This window comes from Strix aluco, chromosome 9, assembly GCF_031877795.1.
Source record: "Strix aluco isolate bStrAlu1 chromosome 9, bStrAlu1.hap1, whole genome shotgun sequence".
NCBI lineage: Eukaryota > Metazoa > Chordata > Aves > Strigiformes > Strigidae > Strix > Strix aluco.
This window is the reverse complement of record NC_133939.1, coordinates 7,775,895-7,799,153: the sequence shown is the minus strand read 5'-3', so window position 1 is coordinate 7,799,153 and position 23,259 is coordinate 7,775,895. Positions and strand designations below refer to the sequence as shown.

Here is a 23,259-nt window from a genome sequence, read left to right as displayed (position 1 = left end):
TTTAAATTTTGCTCTGACTTGAAATATAGTAGTCTTCAGAAAATAGATTTAACTTTCTTAAAAGAAGGAAAATGGAAAATTATAAAAACCTGAAAAAAGAAACTTAATTACGGATTCTTCTGGACAGAGGATTTTGCATTTCTTTTGAGGCTGATTAAGTTGTTTTTTAAATGAAAATCAGCATGTGGTTTGGGCTCATTCCAGTGACTTAAACAGGTCCCTTAATTTTACTTCTGAGTAGTCAGCTGAGTTCCACAGGTGATTCAGTGAAGCATGTACCTTGGAAAATTGGACCTCTAAAGATAAAATAAGGCTTTAAAGACTAGGTTACTAACTTTCCTGGAATGGCTGAGATGCATGCAGCAAGGCTTCACTCTGGCAGCTGAATTGGCAAGGGCAGACCTTGTGCCCATTAAGTCCCATTGGTGGGAAGTCCACTATTGGAGATGAGCTTATCTTAAACATAAGGGAATTAGTCCAGTTTCCATTTAAATTGCTGGCAAAGCTCCAGCTATATTCAATAAGAGAAGGGCTGAGGCAACAGGCATACAAAACCCTGTTTCTAGGCCTGATCCCAGCTTTTCTTACACATCCAAAGCTCATGCTGAGTATTGTGGTCACTTTAGCAGGATTAAGACTGAGCGGATTGTTTGGGCAGATTTATATTGCTATTCATTATAAGAAGTACTGATACAGTTCTCAGTGATGTGTGGTTAATAAATATTCATTTGTTAAAAAACAAGACACCTGTTGACAAGGTAAACTGTGATTGTTCCAAGCAAATTGCTGAAGTGTGGTAGAATGTCATGTACAATACTTAGTTAAATAGCTCTTCTGTTATCTGTAGCTCTCTTCCAGCAAAGCATTTAGGCATGTGTTTGCCATTAAGCACCTGACTATGTCCACTAAAGTCAATCTGACTGCCCTGCTGCATGTGGAGCAAGTTTTGGAGAAATAGGGCCAAAATTACTTGGGGTCCACTGTATTATGCCTGTGCTGTGTGTTGTCAGACCTCCAGGAAATGAGTCGCACCCAAATGTGACACTGGGTCTGATCATCATTTTGTAGGGAGAAAGACCTAAGGTGCCTGTCCCTTTACACTTTGTGGGTTTAAGTAGCACTCTTGCATGCTCATTGGTGCCAGAAGGTTATACTTTGTCACCAAAGTAGTGTCAGGAAAGAGGTGTGATGGTTAAGTGCCAGCTCAGAGGTGCAGGGCTGTTAGGGAGGCCAGCATTTAGCTGTGGGTTGTGCTGAGTGTGTGTGCATGCACATCACCTGTGACTACTGAAGGTGATAATGACCATCTTACTGTTGGGGGTGACTGAGTAGCATGTTCTAGAACATTTCTTTTAACTAAATATATTCAGACATGTCAGTGATCAAGAAATGCCTGTTTCCTGATTTAGCCTCAAACTTTCTCTTTTCCTTTTCTCCTATCTGCACTACATTTAACAAAAAAAAAAAAAAAAAAAAAGAAAAAAGGAAAAAAATGTAATCAGTGACAAAAACCTAGACCTGAACAGTGTGTGGGAGTCTACATACTTTTTTTGCAGAGGGGAAAAAAATTCAGACTCAAACCTGAAAAACATAACGGGTTGTCTTTAATGCTTCTCAATATAGTTATTACAAAACCATAAGAAACATAAGTGTTTCCTTACATATTGAAGTAACAAGTATTACATATATGGACATTCTGGTTCACTGACATTGAATTTTCTGTTATATTTGTGTACATGTGTAATTTGGGTTCCTTAGCAGGATTTTGAGTAGAGGAGGGGAACTGGAGATGATAATGTAATGGATCGTCCTCTGCTAACAATATGAGGACTAATTAAAAAATACAAATAAGAGACATGACAACGTAGCCAGAAAAAGACAGGTGAGAAAAAGAACACCCATCATATAAAGATGAGGCACTAAAATAAATCATGTTAGAAAAGGATTAGCCATTTGGGATTTGAACTTGCCACTAACAGAAAACAATGGCAAAAATCCCACTTGAGCCCTTGCACAGGCCTGATTAAATGCTATTCATAGAATAATGTATATGCCAAATAATGCTGTTATTCGTCAAGTAAATTATTCATCAGATCCATCATCCTGCCATTTCTTTTCTGGCAGAACTCCCACTGAAGTCAATGGGAGTATTGTCTGAATAGGGTCTTTTAGGATTGGGCCCAAGGTTAAACAAAATGCAACTGGGGCAACTTGTTCCTCTTCCTTGGGTTCATAAAACCACATGCTGGACAATAGGTAGGCAGCCGGGGTGCTGTGCCTTATGATGCTAATTGTTCTTGCACCCATGCTGATTATTCCCTCATCTCTCTTTAATCTACCTGTTGCCACTGTGATTTGGGGTCTGATCCTGTTAATGCATGTGTATGTAACTTAAACCTTGCTGGAAGTATAACTCATATCAAGCTGAAAAAAAAGGCAATCTATGCCTGTGTCCATGAGCTCTGGACTTCTTGGGGTCAGCCCTTCGGGTGCACCATCTCGTTCCCTGCTGCCCTGGGCTCTTGTGGTGACCTTTGAGAGCTGCAGGATGAGCAAAGGGCTGCTGCTCTGACCTGGGTGAGCAGGCTTCTAATAAGGTGACTTTTTCTCTGCTTTTGACTGTAGAAGCCTGATTTATATGTCTGGTTTGTTCTTCACGTTTGTTTTTAACTTTACAAGTTAAATGTTCCAAATCAAATGGGGTTGTTTTTTCCAAAAAAGAGAGAATTAATCTCTTGCTGTCTTGATAGGAACAAAGTTTAATACAAGCAAATTGCTTAAAGGATTTGTGCTTCTAGCTATTAAAATACAACTCAGGCAACTATCTACAGCACTGAGCTCAGCCTCTCATTACTACCTATGGGAATGTATAATGGTTAAATTAGCTGCAGGTGGGCTCGAGGAGCACATTAGAAGCATCTTGAGGGTTGCAAGTAACCTTAAAGAAATCAGACGTAATGGCCTCAAACAATAGTAATTCTTGTAGCTCATAACGTACTCCATATGCCTGAAAAGTACAGTGCAAATGGGGCTGTTAGTGGGAAACTTTTGGGGTTTGGCTTTGCTGGAAATTGTTTTTGTGAAATGGAAGATATTCATGGATGCTGAGCGCGGTCCTGTGCTGAACTGTGCGGTACAGCAGTTGGTACCGAAGCATGCTCAGGGCAGTGAAAAGATCGCAGACCTCTCTGATGGTGACACCGGCTGCTCTCAAGGTGGTCTCAGCCCCAGGAGGGATCTATGTCCCCCAAAACAATACAGGATGTGTTCAGAAGCTGCTGGCTTTTGTACAAATCAACAATTCGTATAGGCAGTTGGTAGGTAAGGATGTGTTTCCTGGTGCAAAGTTTTTTCTGGTCTCTGCAGTGACTGTGGCTGGAGTTAACACTTGTCTCCTGAAGACTCTTCCACAGCCTTCACGTCATCTGCCTGCAGTTTCAGAATCGAAGCAAACTGTGCATGTTTTCCCCACCTGGAGTGCTTAGGAGTTTTCTATCTATTGCTCTGTTTGCGCTCTGTACCTGTTTGGAGAACAAGCGCATGCCGAGAGCGCACCTCCCCCGGTCCCGGTCTCCCTTCTTTTGAGGCTCTGGGGGACTTGAATTGACCCGCAGCTGCTGCCCCGCTCTTCGCGGCGGGCGCACACCCTGCAGATGCTCTGTGAAAACTTTTGGGCTCGACTTCCCGCGAGGCTGAGCAGCAGCAGCCCCGCAGCCCCCTTCTGCTGCCTGCCGGGGGTCAGCGCCGTGGGGCTGGGGGGGCCAAGCCTCGCCCGCGGTCTCCGGCACCGGCGCTGCTCCCGCCCGGAGCCGCGGGGCCGGGCGCGGTGTCAGCGCGGCCGCACCGGGGGCGGCCCTCAGGGCTCCTTCTCGCGCGCCCCCCTCCCCGTTCCGGCGGCGGAGCCCCGCTCGGACCCCGCGGGCGGGCGGGGAGGGGCGGGGGCGGGCGGCGGCGGCGGCGGCGCTCGCCGAGGAGGAGCGCGGGAGGCGGGCGGGGGCAGCGCCGCCGCCGGGACTGGCGCCCGCCACCGGCACACGGCCCGCGCCCCGCAGCGCTCCGGCCCGGCCCGCGGCCGCGGGGGTGCGAGATGGCCGCTGACGGGAGCCGCGGGGTCCTGGGGCTGTGGCTGCTGGCGGCGGCGGCGGCGGGGCTGTGCGGCGGGGTGGCGGCGGGCAAGTCCCCCAGCTGCCACGAAGTGCGGACGGCGTTCCAGCTGCGGCAGATCGGGCCCCTCAAGCTGGTCCCCGACGTGCCGACGGCCGGTCAGTACCGAGTGGCTTCTCCGCGGGGCGGGGAGGGATGTGCCGCGGGGCGCGGGGTGCCGCGGACGGTCGGGGCCGGGCGGCCGTGCCGGCGGGGCTCGCCTCTGCCTGCGGCCCGGGGTTCTCCGCCGGTGCCGCCGTCGGGGGCTGCGCGCCTGGCTGCGAAAAGCCGGTGTACCGCCCTGCCCGCAGCCGCGGCGGCTGCCCTGCCGGGCACAGGTAGCGGGGAACCGGGCGCCTCTGGCACGCCTCTTACTGAAATAATTTTAAAAGACTTCCTAGGAAAAGAGACCAGAATGACTCCTCGGTTTTGACATCGTGCAGGTATCGCTGCCGATCGGCACCGTAAGCACCAGGCCTTTTTTCCCCGTGTTCAAGACCGGTGCGATCCCTTTGCGAAGCACCCAAAGCAGAGGCTCCCTCCCGGGAGGATCCCTTTCTTAGAAGGCAGCTCAGTAACCGAGTCGCTAAGGAAAACTGCCTTTGCTGACCGGGTGGAGGGATCCTCGGGCAGGCTGGTGAATACAGCGTAACTTCTGAATTAGGAGGAGTTCTCTGGCAGGGGAGTTCAGGTAGGTCGTCATAAGGAAAGAGAGAGGAAACTCCTTGGAGGGATACAGCCAAGGGAACATAGCTTTTGCTTAAGCAGTAAGTCTGCAGCACTTAATACTTGTGAAAGTTGATGAGTGGTGTTCCCTTTCGTCTTTTCATACAGTTCCTGAACAGTGTGACAGCAACGAAATTGAAAAGTAACACACATATAATAAGAAACGATTTTGGTTTGTGTGTTCTACAATTACCCTGTAGAATTCATTGTAAGGGGATAAAGTACATTACAATGTCAAAAAATGATTAAACTCTATGAATGACCATGTATCTATCTAGGTAATGAAGTCACATCCCTGACTCTTACATGTTTTAAGGAAATGTTTACAAGAACAGGAATAAAAAAGCCAAGACTATCAATCCTGTAAAACAGTCTCTAGCTGCTTCATACTGGCACAATTACCTGTAGGTGTGTGGTGGTATAAATGCCAATTTGGGTTGTTGCTTTATAATTTTTTCACATTTTTTTTTTTTTAAAGCAGTTCAATTCAAAGTCTGAGTCTGATGGAAAGACTTCTTATCTTAAATGGGTTTTGGATATGTTTTTTGGCACTAGTTTCTGTCTTGGGGACTAAATTTGATAGGCCATTGGGCTGATCTCTTAAAGTGGCAACTCTTATGGCTGTAAATGATTGCACAGTGCTGGTGATCTTTACCTCCGCTTTGCATGAAGTAGTTGAGATGACACATAGCTGTAAAGTTGTCCGTGAGCAAGGAATCATTCCTCATTTTTTGGCAAGAAGAGAGTTGCAAGAATGGCAGTTTGAAGGTTGGAGTACGGTACCGTTCTCTTTTGCTGACAGAGGCATCAGATCACACCTTACTTGAGAGCTAAATATAAAAGCTAGGAAAAAAAAAGGGTAAAACAAGGCTTTTCATCCATTTTGATGCAAGTTTAACCTTCTTTACTGAGCTCCTCCTGGAAGAAGTTCCTGAAATTTTAATTAAATTGATTGTTTTCCATTTTCTATAAAACTCCAGTACTGTAGATGAAACTTGGGGAAGATTGTGTGCTTCCAGAAGGAAGGTGTAGATGCTGTGATGCTTCAGAGAGGTTTCATTGTATTCTTGTGTCATACTGAACTTTTCTGTTGAATAACAAGCTCTCAAAAAATAAATAGCATGAGAGAAGGTGAGGGAGGGTAATATGCTTTTAAATTTTAGCTGATAAAGGTTTCTTTTCAAGAGGATGATTGGAGCAGAGGAGAGCTGAGGAAAAGTGGTGCATATTGATCTTCCCTGTCCGTTAAGTATACTCAGCTCCACCAAAGCTTGTGTGTTTTAATGGTATCTTGCCAGGCAGTAATGCCTCCTGTCTTGTGTCCTCTTTTAATTAAGTACTGAAGTGTTTTCATCTGACAGCTATTATCAGTGAATATAGCTTAATACAACTCCACCCCCGTGCTTTTCTCTTTCTCTTGGACATCTCATTGGACTGGCTCATTTTATTACGCATTTTAACAACACACAAATATTGAAGCATCTGCCCTGAAGGCTTCTGACAGTTGTCAGTTAAAGTAGAAGAGAGGAAGAGTGATGGGCAGCTGGGGGTGACACCGGAGAGCAGCATGCTCAGCTGAATCTAGTGCTGAACGAAGTCTGTGGAGAGCTTCCCTCTACCTTCTGCTCATGTGCACATGCACTGGGGTGCTGCTCAGTCCTCAGTTGCCTGCATGTTGTCTTTGGCTTGTTTTCTCTAAAAAATGGAACTTTTGCAGTCCTGTTGTCTGTTTACTAGGTATCTTCAATCATGAAAACGTTGAAAGCCCTTGGCTAATCTCAAGCCAGTATTTATAGGCTAATACAACAAATCTGACAGAGGTTAAAGTCTTGAGGATTATTAAGTTCTTATAACCTTCAGGAAAATCAGCAGCTCAGTTAAGGAGAGAGGCCCAACACCGTGTCGGGCAAGGGATCAGCAGGCAGACTGTCAGGTGTATATTTTCTGTCTCCTCTTATGGGTGGTACCCATTTCACCCGTAATAAAATGAACTCTAAGTACTTGGGAGAGTTTGTAGCCTACACCCTCCTGTGGTATTACTTGTGGTTGCAGGGTTGAAGTTGCACACTGATGGATCTTGGATACAATGATGGATCCTGGATACAAGCTTCATGGGGACTGGTAGCTGCCTGCCCATGGTACATGGTCTGCAGACAGGTTGCTGTGATTGCTAAGTGGGTTAGGAGAGGGGTGTCAGCAATGACCTACAGTGAGATGGAGAGTGACTTTGGGCAGGACCTGCTAGCCTTTTGTGTAAAACGTAGTGTCAAGGGAAGGAGGAAGACTCCTGGGGAAAAAAATGCTTTTCTCTTTAAGGTGTGATGTGAATGTGGCTGCAACCCTTCTGAAAATCATCACCTTCTGAAGTGAGCTCTTAGGAATGCCTGGGAGCCTCCTCTTAAATTTCTCTTACATAGTTTCCTTCACCCTGAAGTGTAGTCCATTAATGAATGCAGGACTAAGGAAGAAGAGTGTTTTGACATGGGATGGATAAGAGGCCCAAACGACAGGCATTTTTGAGCAGCAAATCTCCCTGGTCTGTCTGTAAGATTTTCTCCTCCGCTAGCGGAATCTGTGCTGCTGTCTGGTAGCCTGCTTTTTCTGGAACAAACTGAATGTTTCAAGGGTAATTTGCTGCAAATAGCAAACAGATTGGTCAGGTAAAGGTACCGCTGCCTTGGCTGTGATTCAGATGAAATTTTTTTGTGTGTGTGTCTTCCCCTGACTGGAAAATGAGGTAATGTGTTCCCGATCTTGTACTTTGGTTATCACAGGCTGAGCTGGGATGTTTTTGTAGGAGCTCCTTGGTTAACATTTTGATGCAGGAGAATTTTATGCTGTCTCCAAGGGTGAAGGACTGTGTTAATCTTGCCAGGGGACTCAGTCTTTGGTTCCAGGGAGTCTAGATATCTCAAATCTGATGCGTACTGCTACGTATGGTATTCCTCCCAGCCATGGGGCTGCCGTGAGCCCTGGGTTATATTACAGCATAACTGTGGACTGGCACAGACTGTGTTTAAAGTTCTGTTTATTCACAGGCTTTTCTGTGGCATGGAGCACGGTGGTGGCTGACTGTCACTGCTTTCCAACTTCACAGTAGGAAAACTGAATGAACCCAACTGGAGTCAGTGATTTGTCCACATTCAGGCAGTGAAATGTAGTAGAACCAGAATACAAGTAGCCCTCTTGATCCCTTTGGTAATCACGTAACCACAAGAACGTCGTTCCCATTTATGTAGGCTCAGTTCTATCTCTTTTGTTTATTGACTAGTGTATGATCATGCAAAAAAAAAAAAAGTCTGTAAACATATGATAAACAGAGATAGAAGAACTGCGCTGATTTCTAGTAAGCAAGGAAAATATTTCTCACTTGTAAAAGAATTCTAGGAACTCTTTACCTTCTAAGTAATGATCTTGTTGAGGACTACCAAAAGGATGATTTGCTTATCTTGCTGCTCTACTGCTTTGCAAAGACCACAGAAGCTGCCCAGATTGTGCTCAGGGACTTACTTCTGAAGGGCAGATTTAGTCCTATTAAAAGCTTTTTATTCTCTACTGTCATCCTGCACCTTAAATCAGGAGTGTTCATTACCATGTGTATGTAATGAATATCCCATAGCAGAGCTGGACATGCATTAACAATTTATACATTAAAACTATTCTACTTTCTAAATAGAAACAGGAAAGTCCTAGATTCCTACCAGAAGCTCCTTGCTGCGTGTGGTACATGCATTAGACTGGATCCCATCATGTTGGGAAAGGAGCATGAGCTAGATCCCTTTTTGAATATATCCAAGACTATTTATTAAACTAGCAATTTTATTATGAAATGGGTCATGCCACACTTTATTTTCCTGTTTTTCTCTTTTATCACCACTCAGCTCTTTATTTCTATTATCTTAACGAGAACACTGTAATTCCCCCAGTAAAGGTGCAGTGCTGAAACACATTTTGCTCACAGCAGCATTCTGTCAAAGTCACTCATAAGTCTGGTGTGTGCCAGATGTGAAATGTACTTGCTTTATTGGCTCTGGAAAGTTTTTGCCCTGTCAGAATGAGTGGCTAAAATCCTCTGGTATGAACTGCAGTGTATACTTGGGTTTACTCTTCACCTGCATACGTGGTTGTGTGGGACTGCCTTCAGTAGCGTGGATGAAGATCTGGCAGAAAGGGCTGCTGGATGAGCAGAGTTGCGTTAATGCTTAGAAACAGTGTGGGGTGGTTAAGATTTTAAGGAAAGGGACGAAAAGTAATCATGTTTCTGTGAGGTTTCTTTTTCTTTTAGAAAATCCTGGTAGTTATAACAAGCTTGTAAAATGTCCTTGGCATTACTTACAGCTCGCTATAATGGAAGGTTTTCTTCCTATTACACTTAGTATTTGCTTATTTATGGACACACTGATTTCTTGGTGGTTTAAACCACAGACTGTCAACCTGTTGGGAATGTACTGGTGCAATGTGAGATGGATTCTGTTCCCATTTTTGTCACTCTCTGAATAGCCTAAAACAAGGCTAATTGTGCCTCAGTTTCCCCTTCTGTGGGCTGTATCATGGTATGTTATTTTGAGGGGTATTGCTGAACAGCTGCCCTGAAAGGGAGGTAAATCACAGCCAGACAAAATATCAGTGAGTTAGACCTTCATTTCTTCAGGCTGACTTTCACTTAATTCTTGCTTTATGTGAGAGAAAAAGCTAGAAGTTACCTTGGTTTCTGAACTAGAAACTGAGCCTGAAAGCTGTCCTTCCTTCACCCCTCTCATCTGGAGGCAGTCCCAGTGAGGAGGCAGGCTTTCCAGAGTCTCTGGGCAGTCATGGGCTGTAGTCTCCGCTTGCTGTTATAGCTGTTCTGAGCAAAAAAGCTATGCTTTTGCAGCCTGCAGCTCTTCTGGAGTAAGAATGCTTCCTTCCTTAATCTTCTCAGGATTTTATAGCACTCTTCAGGCTCAGACTGTCACCAGAAGTGTTGACCTAAAGCTGGTGATGACTGTGGATGCAGGCAAGGCTCACACCAGCGTTAATATCTTTTTCTCCCCTCTTCTTTTCCCATGCCTTAAATTTCTGTTTGACACAGGACCAGCTGCCCACTCTGTAATGCCCTCCTGGGAGTAATCTATAGGCAAAAAAAAATCTGTTTAAACTTACTTAGTGCCTCATAAAGATGGAATCACTGTTCCACTGCCAGATGGAAATCTATAGTTCTCCTATCAGTGAGACTCAGAAAAAACAGTGTCCTCAGTGACTTGCACGAGCATTTTGTTCAGGTGAGTAAGATGGCTGGCTTAGCTATTCAGACCAACATTTCCTGCAAATGTCTTGGGAAGGAATCCAAGAATCAGCAGAGTACCTACTCTCCCCCAACACACACATCTTGTTATCAAACTGAGTCAAGGGAAAGAGCCAAGTATTCCTACAATTCACATGGACTATTCATTCTCTCAGAAATCTCTGCTGAAAAGACTGTGTAGTGATTTATTGTTTTTTTTTAAAGGTTGGCTTAAGATCTGGTGATTCTGATATTGAACTGGATCTCAGGATGGAGAACAAGTTTAGCAAGAAATGACCCATCCTTAAAATACTGGTGGCTCCCAAGAGCTGCCTCTGTAGCACCTTATGTGCCACTGAAGTTTTACCATCAGATTGTAATGGGAAAGTAATAGAAAAATATCCCTCCCCCACTCCAGTATTACAGGGCTGAGCAGTCAGTTCTTAACCAAAGGGCAGTACTAATGAAAAGGCATTAATGTGATAAGTGGAAACAAAGTTGGCATGATAATAATAGCTGTATAAATCAATAAAATAAATACATCAAAATGAGTAAAAGCTTTTATAAAGATTAATCATGAAAATTGGCATGAACCCGAGGATCTGTGAAATGCACCCTGGGCAGTAAAATGGATTTTTTTTTTAAAAATGGTTTTGCTTTTTAGATGGTATAAAACTGGAGCTGTAGTTCCAAGTATTGAAAAGTCTTTGTAATTGAATCTTTCTCCCATGAAAGCATAAAATGACATGATAGAGGCATATGTTTTAATAATACTTCAAATACATACTCATCATTTAACACTTTAGAGCACAGCATCTGCTTCTAGGGGAAAATACGGATTTTGATGGATCAGAATCAATTTTTAAACAGCAGCCAAGCCCATGACACAGAATTTATACTTAGTCTCTCAATCTCTGTCAACTTGATTAGGTATCACTATTTAATATGATAGAATCATCCTGATATCTATGAAGAGATATTTACAGATATTTGTTTCATTCACATTAAGGTAACTTCTGAGCAGCATCAGTGGATGAAATGAGGTACCTAGCTAACGTTTAATGATTATCTTCTTAAGGCTAAAAAAAGGTAGGGAAGCAAGTCTGTTTCCACCTTCTACCAGGCACTTAGGTTTTAATTTTTTTAAGGCAATATATTATTTGATGGAAAAATACTGTGCAGAAATATTTTGCATCTTGTTCTGTTTGGATCTACAAAAGTGAGCTGAGTCCCAAGCTAAGAGCTGGGTCCACAGGATCACATAGTACAGATTTAGGAGGACAAGGATTTTTCTCTCCTTTCGTGTCCTTCATGACCCAAGGTGGTCTTCTGTAGATACAGGTGTGCTAGGAGACTATGTGTGGTCTGGACCAGTAGCAGTACGGGCAGGGAACTGACCTGTGTTGTGGAGTAAGGGTGGTAGGACTGTGTGTCGAACTGCTCTGTTAAAGAGATAACAGGTGTCCAGAATAATTTTTTTTATTGCTGCATTTTGTCTGTTTCAAGAACTAAATACTTTCTGAAGCAATCCTGATACTTGGAATTAGCTCTTTGTGTCTGAACTACTTTAGCAACACTGGTCCTTATGACCACCCTGTAGAAGAATGTAAGGACAATATTTGTATCCCCATTTTAGGGTGTCAAATGAAACTCAAGTGGCTGAGAAGATTTTGCCAGTTCCATACTGAGCCCTGTAGTCTAGGGGCATCTGATGACAAGTAAACCTACGTAGCTTAGAAATGCAACATAATCAATTCTGTTGCTCTGTGTTTTCTCCAGCAGACAATTCAGCTGCCTCTGGTGGGTTTACTCTTGAGGTGAGAGGTTTCTGCACTTCTGTAGTGTAGCACCCAAAGGCTCACTGTGGATTGAAGGTGGTCTCTTCTGTATCAGGTGCTGCACAGGCATGCCGAGGGCTTGCCCTGGCAGTCTCACAGGCAAATTTTATAGAGTGTTTGACTGTCCTGGACATCCTTGGGGCTCTAAGTGCTGTTGTACAGCACCAAGCACCTCAGCAGTACTTAGCGAATGATTTATGATGGAGCAACCACAACCTTGCCTCTTATTATGGGTAAGAACTATGCATACGCTTTCATGAGAATAAATCAACCTATTTTACTCTTGTCAGTACATCAGTTTTAAAGGATGGTTATTAATTACCTTCTTAGTGTATTCTTATGTGCATGATTAATATGTAAAGTTTTTTCTTGTGAAATTTCAAGGCACTAGTTCAAAGAATACAGAAAGAACTTAAGACAGTGGAGGAGTTTTAAGTATTATAGATGATACCATTAAATTTATTTGCTATTTGTGGACTCAAAAGTCTTAGGAAGTATCATTAATGCATATGATATTCTCAGGTTCTCTCTTGCATTTTGATAGCTAAAACATAGGAATAAAGAGCAAGTGTAGCCAGGCAATTGCATCAGAACTTCAGAGCTGTAGAAGACAGAAAATTATTCCTCTAGATGTTGTCTTTAATCAGCCTTTCCCCCTCTGTTCTTTTGATACGTAGTTTTTAGCTTGCTTTATATGATTCTGTACCATATTCTGCCTTTCTCTGTTCTTACTGGGTTTCCATTAATACTGATGGTCAACATATATAGGCATTTGAAGTGTGTATGTATGGATTTTTGGTCTTCTAATCACTCTGCTTCCTGAGGTCATGGTCTTTCCCCTTTCAAGACTTCTTCTATCACATGGTGGATTTGACAGCCATTCTGGAGGGCCATCCTTCTCCGAGAAGTTCATTTTGACAAAGAGCCCCAGCTCTGCTGTGCAGATCACTGTGAAGTCCTTTAAAAACAAATGAGAGACAAATTTCAGAGAGCTGTCTTCCGAACCTGACAGTATCAGATAGGTCATGGTAGCTTTGTTTGGCAGCTAGTTAAATTGGATAGTTCAGCACATCTCTAGACGTTAATGGTTAAATGTATTCGTTGTTCCAACAAGGGCCCTATTCATAAGGGGACTGTTCTCTGCTCGTTATGCATGCATAATTCCCATTAATGCTACTGGGGGTTAAGTGTGTATAGTGAGGGGGGAGAATGAAGCTTATGTTTACACATCCATGTTTGCACACAGAAAAGAGGTTTTGTAACACATGAGAAATTGATTGTGTTTCCACAGATCCCTTAACATTAAGGAACTTTAAATCTCTGCTTTAAAGAGGGAATGAGAATGGGGGAAAAAGTGACACTTGCATAACTGACTACTGCGTTGCACACCATACTTTGTCAATGATTAGAAATATTACTCCAGTGCTATTATTAGAGAAGCCTTTTGAAAGTAACGAAGTGCTTGGAAATTCAGGGTTCTTATTTGAGTATCGAAATGATGACTCAGAATCTTTAACTTTAGGCACAAAGTTTTGCAAACTTTTGACTCATGTAAATCAGGGTGACAAGATTTTGTGATTTATTATACAATATGGATATTTTCCATAGAAAACCTTCAGATTAAGATTCCTCACTCTTAGGTGCACATCAAAGTTGTGTAAAAGCCATAAAGAAGCTAAGCATTGCCTAAGAAAGCCTTTCAAGTTCCAGAAAGTGCTTGAACTACTGAGGGTTTTGAAGTGCTCTAATCTCTGACATGGGTGACGTGCTAGGCTAGCACTTTTTTGTTTTGTCACAAATCATCCATGCACATAGTGCAAAGGGACCCTGACAAAGTCATTTTACTTTTGAAAAGGGCTGCTTTTTTTCATACCATTATGTCTCCCATTCACATCTACATGTTTGCTTCCACTTTGTTCAGGTCTAAGTAGCAGGGCATTTGCATAGTCTTCCCTTTGTTCTCGGTAAATATGGAGTAAAATGAGCAAGATCCGTGCTGTGAAATTAAAGCTCTACTCTTGAGAGATCTTAAGGGCCAAATCCTCACAAAAGGTACAGCAGCGTAGTGCCAAAGGAGCTAGTGTCCAGAACAGCTTGCCCTGGGTGTTTATGCTAGGAAATGTGAATAAAGGGAGAGTAATCTGGTGAAAACTGGGTGTAATTAGAAAAATACACTGCGAGAGCTGCTGAAAGAACAGAATAATAGAAAATAGTGCTGAAATGGACCTGAAGTGATCATCTGGTCCATTCCTGCTACTTGCAGCCAGGCTAAGCTGTCTTTAATTCAGTAATAGAAGATCACAACCTTTTTATGCTGTTTATTCCAGTGCTTAATTACCTTACTGCTTTGGGCTTTTTCCTAATGCAAAACCTGTATCTCCCTCGCTAAAATACAGGCCTTTTCCTTCTTATCCTATTCTTAACACCTTCCTCTTTGCAGTACCCTTCATGGATGTTTGTTCTGCCCTGAAACAGTGCTCTATGTATTTGCACTAGTGACAGATACAGCATTAAGCTTTTTTTGTATAAGTGAATCCAGCCTAAGTCTGGGACACATGCACCTGGAATGAATGAAGTTAATTTAAGATGTGGTGACTCATTAAGCATCGTAACTTGATTGGGTCTTTGAGCCCAAAGAGTATGTTTCTTCCTCCTTTGGAATTTTAGAGTATTATGAAGAAGAAATTGTGTAGCAGACATATAGTGTGGGGATACCAAATTCCATGCTCATTAAAGCAAAGTAACTAATTCACAAATCAGCCATGTAATGGTAGAGGGGAGCTTGCAGAAAAAGTAGTTTTGAAGTGATCAAACTCTCAACAGCAGTTGAGTTGCAAAGTTGCTGGTGGAAAACTGCAGTGTTGTAGCACAGCAGCATGGAGACAGGAGGCTTACATGAAGTAGGATGTCTCAGAGCTGCAGTGGGGCATTTGCTCCTAACTTGAAAAAAATAGGTATTCACCCTAGACTTTGCTGGCAGTAGTTCACTATATTGCAGGTATGTAGGCCAGAAGATGGAAATCTGACTACTGAAAACAGGAAGGTGGCCAAAGTTTTAGGTCTCTTGCAAATAGAAACTGGATTTCCAGAGCAAGGCTGAGGATCTCCAGTTTTCCAGGTAAAGAGTAGCTCTGGCCTTTAACCCTCTGTTCTTCAGTTTTTTTCAGGTGTTCATTCTTGAGCAATGTTTTATTGTTACTGATGTAGGGAAATTATTCTTGCTTTGTGGCTGAAAAAACAAGGCACAAAGAGATCAGGGTTGTTTATGCTTAAGTCTCCAGGTGGATTTGGTCTTGTTCCAGCATGCTCCAAATAGCTACAGTCCAGTGCTGTGCTGCAAGGAGCCTAGCCATACCTGGCGTGATGCTGCACCTGAATTCAGATCATCCTCTGCTGCTTCAGGACCAGAGCTTGTGTCTTGCCACTCCAAAGCATGGATGTCTGTCTGCAAAATACTGTTATCTCTGTACTCCACATGACTTGTCCTGGGAGTCAGTCAGAGAATGAAATCTCAAACCCTTCTCTCCCATGTTACTGCCCCATTGTTCTCCCATAAGGAAATGCAAAAAGTGGGAACTGGAAGGCTTGAGTAATGTCTTCAGAAGGGAAAGGGGCTTACAAAGTAGTATTTGGGGAACAGCACCTAGGATCTTGTATGACTGCCATGTGTTGGCAGTCAAAATAGTCCCTCCTTGCAACAAATAAGATGAATCAGTTTTTCAGAAGTGCAGAATAGCATGTGATTGTTAGTTATCTTCTATTTTTACATGGGCGGTTAGAAGGAGAGGTGTAATGGGTCTGAAGGCAAGGGAACAAAGCATACATAGAAAAAACACTCCCTTCCCAAAACAGAGTAGGGCTTTTAAAAAAAAGAGAATGAAAACATTGCTTTTGGAGAAAGGCTTTCAAACTTCTGCTTAGAGGAGGCTTGACTTTAGTCTCCTAATCTTAGTTTTGAAGTCTGGGGGGGGAAAAAAAATCTATCTGTTACCATTCCGAGCAGCACAAAGTTGTATTTGGCTAAAGTGTTGCATTTTCAGTTTCAAGCTGCAGTAATCAAATTTACTCTTTCTAACCTGGTTTGCCCTACATATGTCCGGAAATATAAACATTTGCCTTCCCCAAAAAGCAACTGTGGTTTGGTTGTTACCTGGTTGTGATCTAAAGCTCCCTGTGAGTTCCCCCTTTGCTGGTCATGGACCTGCCGTACTCTGTGGCCTTCTCTGATAGAAATAAGCACCAACTGTGATGAAAAGTGTCGATGTCGTTTGTTGGCAGGGCTGTTGGCTTAGATTTGGAAAGTTTATTCTAGAGTCACTATCACAGGTGCCAAAACATTAGCTGAGTAGCAAGGACTGAATAGGGCCAGCTCGTGTCAGTTTGGCTGCCGCTGCGTCTCTGATGGCTGCCATCCTCAACCCAGCTTCCTCTCTAACTGCCTGCCTCTGGCCTTTCCAAATGTGGATTGAGTGCAGCCAGCGCTGCCTGCCAGTGTGTATGCTGGCTTCAACCAGCTCTGCGTCACGCTAGACTGCTCTGTCCATCTTGAATGGTTAGCTCTGAAGCATCAGTAATGCTGTTGGTTTTGAATGGAATAACACAAGCAAGAAGGGAAACATAATCACTTCAATGTACTGTGAATGGTGCCTTGTTTTATTGATGTAAGGGAAGAAACATGATTTCTTAATTTATATAACAGGTGCATAGGATCAAAATCAAAAGCAGGCTTTAGAGAACACTGAACAAGCACATAGCAAAAGGCAGTCTCCACTAGGAATTGCTTGCAAACTAAGGAAACAAACGAAAGGTAAGTATCCTCCTCTTTTACACATGGGAAACGAAGTGTGGTCAAACATACATTTTAGTGTTGCCAAACCTAGGAGCCCATCAAAGGTTTCCACACTGGTTTTCAAAAGTTGCTGGTCTGTGGTCCCAGCTTAAAGGCTTTTGGAACATCTTCCAAAGTATCCTGCTCTTCTAAGTTTTTTGGGAAGTTGCATCTGTTTCAGAATCCGTTATTCTGGCTCAAGATGTCTCAGCAAGATACAGGCCTTCCTGCTAAACTTACTGCTGGGGTGCAGGAAGGGGTGGTGGGATGCATCATGTGCAGTGAACTCGGCTGCTTTCCAGCTTGGGGGTGTGGTTGGTACCCAGAAATTAGGGAATGGTCCCTTCAGGTGGGATTTCATTGTGGACCTTCTTTAATCTTCTAGTTCTTCATTCCTTATTGCTGCTGCCCTGGGAGAAGGTAAAATCTCCTCCTGGTACAACCAGAACATTTTCCATGGTCTAGGTGGGCAGAACAAAGCAATGTAAAAACAAATTAGGAAGGGCAGAAGGCCATTCCCACTCCTGACTTCAGAAGAACCATGTGCCTAAGTGGAAGTACTATCATGGCCCTTAATTTAATGGGGGCTACATTAGCTTCCTAATGGGCTCTTGCTGCTTTTTGGGCCACTTAATACTGTCACCAACTCCTTGATGTGTTTGGGGTTTAAACTGTTTGACCTTCCATTGATTTTAATGGAATGTATGCAGCTAAAAATCACAAGTACTTGTCTGAAATGAAGTGCGTATCACTCTAAGATAATTAAAGTGTTTCTAAATTATAATTCTTTGTAGGTTCATTTTTCTGTTAATTTTGACTTTTTTATAATGGGAGGTTGTCTGGGGTTTCCTGGCTGTGCTCTTGGAACAGGATTCACTTAAGAGTTTGACCCAAAGCCTTCTAAGTTCAGAGCTGTGTTAAACTACTAAATCCCTACAGAAGCAGGAAGCACAGTACAATGTTGTGTCTTTAACTGTATTTAGTTGTTTTTCTGTATTACTGTTGGTGCCACTGGGTGTCTCCATGGACATCCAGGGGTGCTGAACCAAGCCCTCTGATATTACTTACCTTGCCTCTTTCCTGCCCTGTGTGCAAAATATTGATCATGTGGTCTAGCATGGAACAAGTGATCTGAGTATAAATCTAGGTTCAGCCTAGATCATCAGAAACAGGCTACTGGTCTCTTGTATGTGATCTGTGGGGCTGCCAGCTGGTACTTTTTGGCTGTGGTGAATGGTGGTTATTGAAGGCTGTTGTTTTTCATTACCCTTAAGTACTGTGCAGTTGCCCTGCAATTTTCAATGTGGCATAACTTGGAACAAGCATTCAGCTCTGCCAGCCTTACCTGCAGGGATGTGTGGATGTGCGGAGGAGTAACTAGCATGGCAGTGTGGGGCCAAACTCCTGAGACAGCACGTGCAAATTTTATTTCTTCTGCATGCTCATGCTGAATGAGTGTTCATCTCTAGTTAGACTGTCGTGTATGTTGGGCTCTTTCCTCTTCTGCCTGCTGTAGGTTGTCTTCCAGTGCCTGTGGGTCCAATTTGTGGCAACAAACTCTAGTTTTACATCAGTGTCACTGCTACTGGTAGCAGTGGCATTATCTCTATAAGGAACCAAAGAACCAGGAACAAGATGCAGAGACCCTGTGATACTGTGGTCTTGCTGTTGCTTTTTTTTTAATTAATTACTGTGTCATGGGTGATGAATTTGAAGAATTAGCCCTAGTGAGGGGTGTCTTGCCTAGTAATCAGTTTCTTAGTTTTGGTTCAGCTCTGTAAATGATTGCTATTCCTGTTGTGTAAATAGTATCAACAGCTCATTGTGCTTTTCATCAGATTTCTGGATATTTCACCCAGGTTTTTAGAGTTTTTACCTTTCTTTTCCCTAAAAATAAAGAAATAAAATGGAAGGGGAAATGGAATCCTAAAGAAATTAGTTCAAATACTGGTGAAAACTGATAGAAACTGTTCAGTAAGCCTGTGTATAACTGTTAGGTTTTGTGCAATGACTTGAGAATGAGAAATGGCTGAACTGGTCAAAAGCATTTGGGATTTGGGCTGTAAAATTAACACTTCAGGAAGATGGATACGTATTTTTTTAAAGGAAAGAGAACATGTTGTCTGAGCACTTGGCTTCATGTGTAGCTTTCAAGTGAGATGACAAAAATGTAAGTATTCAAATCTTGGGGAGGAAGGGAGGGTCAGGGAATTGTTATGCCTCACTTCTCCAATAGTGTTCTTGAAATTTCCCCTTCTGAGGCCGTGGCCCAAATATCTAATCGTCCTTTGGGTCCTTGAGTTGTTTTTTTTGCTTTTGTTTGTTCTTCCTGTCTAACCTTACAGATTTTTATGTTGACAGATAAAAAATAGTAGGAAATACAATTGAACATGAACTTATCAATATCTTTGAAATTTTCTGTGCTGTGCCACCTTATGTGGATCTTATCACTGCAGGTAAAACATATTAAGGAGCAGTTCCTATAAAAAAAGGGACATCTGTCATTGGTAAAACAGTTGGCGTTAACATCTAAATTATCGTTAGGCTTCAAAGTTGAGATGAATGAGGCAATTCACACCTCTCGTAAAGGTATTTTATTTCATCTCCCTGTAGAACTAGATAGGCAGCCTCGTATTGATTTGCATTCAGAAGTTACAACTGTACAGGACTAGAAACATACATCTTTCATTTAAAAACAACTTCAGTTTTGCTGTAAACACTATAATCCAGAGAGTGCTACACAGTTGTGTTTCAGTTTAGGCTTTCCACCATGTGTGGTTTCTGTGGCACTTTTTTCAGGTACTGTAAGGTGAAGTTCTGGGGCAGTGAAATGCTTTCCCCACCGGAGAGCAGAAATGCAGTTGTTAGTTTATTGTTGTCCTTGGCTGATATAGAGCAGGAAGATTTACTAGACTCTAGAAAATATTTTGTATGTATTTATGACTTTTGTTGGTGGAAAAAATGCATGGGGTTTTCTGCTGTGAATGTGGTGAGACATAATAAAAGATGAGTCATAGTGGACTCTGAAGAAATTAATGAAAGTTCTTGTAATTTTTCTCTCACCTCTGTATTGCAATTTTATATGTTGTCCTGGGAAAGTTGAGGAAGGAGTTGGCATTAAAGTACTTAATGTATAACCCCCCCTTGATGTAAACCCACTGACCTCTATCAGCCTAGATTGTTTTAAAATGTACTTTATGTGCATCAATCTAGTTTTCATGCTTTTATATCAATTCTAGGAGGAAAGAGAAGGATGGATCCTCAAGAGTGTAAATCTTTTGAACTTAAATGTACTGTGGAGTTAGGAAGCCCTTTTGCATTCCCAATCTTACTGTCTGCAAGTCTCCCAGATAGGCCTGCATTCAAAGAATTTGTGTCACTTAGCACTGGACTGATGTGAAGTTATTTCATTTAATCAGCATTAAACAATTTGTCATCCCTCTATGGGAGTGCAAGATCTGGAGGTAGTGACCACTGTGCTCTCCCTTGGGTATGGCAGCTAGTGCTTGCCCTACTCAACATCTGGCACTTACCAAGCTGAGTCTTTTCTCAGCTGCTCAGTTTTAAACATTTACAATTTGTTCTGAGATTCTGTAAGGTGGTTTTCATGCCTTCTGCTACTGAAATTTTGCTGTTTCTGAGATCAGGGCTGGCAGGGGAAAGACTGGAGAATGGAGTAGTGAATTCTGGGAGGTTAATCACCCTTTCTTTGTTAAGGAGAGTATTTAGGAGCAGTGGTACTATGGCCATTTGGCATTGACACCAAAGATGCATCTTCCGATGTCCTACTGAAAATCAGGCTGTTTTGGGAACCACTGAAAAGTCTCTAGTTGTAGATACTTTGTAGACATGTCACAGGAATTTTCATTCCTGTGTACATGTTCCATCCCTTCTTATTACTCCATTGTACCAAACTGAAGACCAGGTCCTCCCCTGTAAGCCAACTGCATCAGTGAGGAAGGATTTTATGGCTCCAGCTGCTCAGCATCACCCGCTGCTGTGACAGTACATTGTGGGAACTCTCTGCCTTGCTCCCTCCACACATAGTTAGACCAATTTGTTGAAAACAACCTGGTTGAAGGTGCCTGGGGCAAATTAGGGAGTGCTCATGGGAACTATGTCAGAGGTCTGGTAAGAGGCATGAGGCAAGCAATAGTGGTTGAAACTGCTGCTTTAGCTGTTTGCCTTCAGCTTCCTAGGTACAGCCAGAATTTCTAAGGAACAACCAAGAAAATTGGTCATGAGTGGCACAAGTAGGTCTCTCCCTGCAACAGCTGCTCCTCCTTGCAGGCAAGCTGTGGCCCGTGAGCTGGAAATGTCTCCAACTGCTCTGCTTCTCCAGGACATCCCACAGGCATGCAAGCAGTTGGAGGAAGGAAGGCAGAAGGGTAGCTGAGTGCCTGTGAGGAAGAACAGTAGAAGAGGAGAAAGGTGAGAAGTGGTCAGAAGAGGGAGTCAGGGGAGTAAAGGGAGGAAGTGACTAGTTAATGGTTGTGTGAGTTTTAGTAAGTGGAAGGACATTCATTTTAGCCACAGTCAGATGCATTCTGTTCTTCAAGTCCAAGCATGAAGGAAGTTCTATGGGGTACAAGCTGAGGTGAAAAACCTAATGACTATAGGCATGCAGTAACCTATGGTGTAGGGCAGAAGGTGGTTTGGAAACTAGGCCAAAAATCAGAATACAAGATCAGTGAGAACTAGGCAAGCAACAGAGGGAAGAGGGAAAAACTTGCACAAAAAGTACTTAGCAACAGGCCTAACAACACTGCATTGTGCAGATGCTGCCCTTAAGACCTGTATATTTTGGACAGGTCTTGCTCTGGAAGCTGATCAGGGCCAGTGCCTGATGGTCTCCAGCTGTCCTGCAAGCTGTGGTGCTTGCTGATGCTGCCAACTCTCTGGAGCCATGACATCTAGTGCTTCTTGCTGTTCTTCCTTTCCCATTCAAGGTTTCATCCCCCTTGAATTTGCTGGCATAACTCCAGTGCAATCAAAATGGTCCTCCCATTTTGTGGGGTTTTCATCATTTTTTGTTAGGTCTACTCGAGAACTCTGGAGCTAATGCAAGCTATTTGACTTGACTAGAGTTGGAAGTAGCTACACATGCTAGTTGTCATTTAAGTGGTGCTTGATAAAACTGGAGGTGTTTATCTTTTAGCCTTGATTATTTCAACTAGAATAACACATCTGGTCATGGCCTCAGTGATGCTTCAGTGTATTTTAGAATAACAGTGAGAATGTAAATTCAACTGATCAAGTTAAACACTATCTCTGTTAATGTACAATATGAAACAAGGGACCGGGGAAAAGGAAATTTTCATGGTTTGTATTTTCCAAACTGTACTTTAAGTTGTCATGCTGGATATATGCATGTTGCCCAGCTGTGTATAGACAGAAGGGACAAATTCAGGCTCTGTGTTAGTATTTCTTCAGCTTTTTGGTCTTAAAGAAACCTTTAATATATTTTTTGTCTATGTAATCTTTATATTAAAGATGATAGTGGGATTATTTTAACAAAATACAAAGAAGAGTTACAAACAGATTGGAAAGTTCTTTTTAGTCAAAAAGTGCTTGCAGGAGGGTCTGGCCACAGTTCACCTGAGGCCAGAAAGAAGAGTTAGAAACAGATTGTAAAGTTCTTTTTAGTCAGAAAATGCATGCGGGAGGGTCTGGCCACAGTTTACCTGAGGCAGGAGGAACAGACATCTCCCTTTGACTTGGAGAAAGAGTCTCTGCTCCCTGGAGCCTACCTGGATGTTACCCCTTGCTTACAGGAGCAGAAGGTTTACAGGGTTAATTGCTGTTTAATGTACCACAGTCATTTGCACCAGTGCCTAAAGCTGTACACCAATCAGTCTGTTGCACTTGCTTGTTGATTTTTCTGGTAATTCCTGGCATGCACTACTTCGAGTGTAGTGACTACCATATTTTAAACATTGGCAAAACAAATAGTAGCTGTTTGACTATGCAGACATTGTGCTTTATGAGTTTAATACACTTTGTATGTCTTTCTGTTTGAACAAATTTTATTAGTTGCAGTGGGACTGAGCTGTGGTGTGAAGTTGTGCACTGTGCTCCCTGCTAGATGAGGATGGTTTGTGTTTCTCTGGATGAGTGTTTCTCGACAGCAGCCTTGCAGCTTGAAGGTAATGATGGCTTTAGCACCACTGGGGCACAAGAGCTACATAAAGCAAGGACCTCACAAACTTCTGGCAGCCTACAATGGCTGGATGCCCTTTCCCTGGTGTGCCTGTGCTAGTGTGGGCTTTTCTCATGCATCAGGTAGTTGCAGGGGGAGCCCTGGTTGGAAATTGCTTCCTTTTTCATTTGACTTGGCCTCCTCCCCTAAATTAGTTGGGTTTTAATTGCTGAATTTTCCTCTAGCTGAGGCAGCAGCTGCACCAGACAGATGAGTTGAGAAGGACAAAGTGTTGGCTCCTGTTCAGCTAGGCCAGACACAA

The 23,259-nt window shown here is 43.0% G+C and overlaps 1 protein-coding gene across 3 annotated transcripts in view; it reads left to right on the top strand.

The window, feature by feature from the left end:
- Positions 1 to 4,023: 4,023 nt before the first annotated feature.
- The window catches only part of LOC141927011 (glypican-5-like), a 396,192-nt gene continuing 376,956 nt past the window's right edge, over positions 4,024 to 23,259 (top strand). For all 3 annotated transcript variants that reach the window (XR_012624270.1, XR_012624269.1, XM_074833620.1), the window contains exon 1: positions 4,024 to 4,262. Coding sequence is in view for 1 of the 3 variants with exons in the window: in XM_074833620.1 (XP_074689721.1) it covers positions 4,088 to 4,262 (175 nt within the window). In the remaining 2 variants the exon portion in view is untranslated. The remainder of the gene's footprint in view (positions 4,263 to 23,259) is intronic.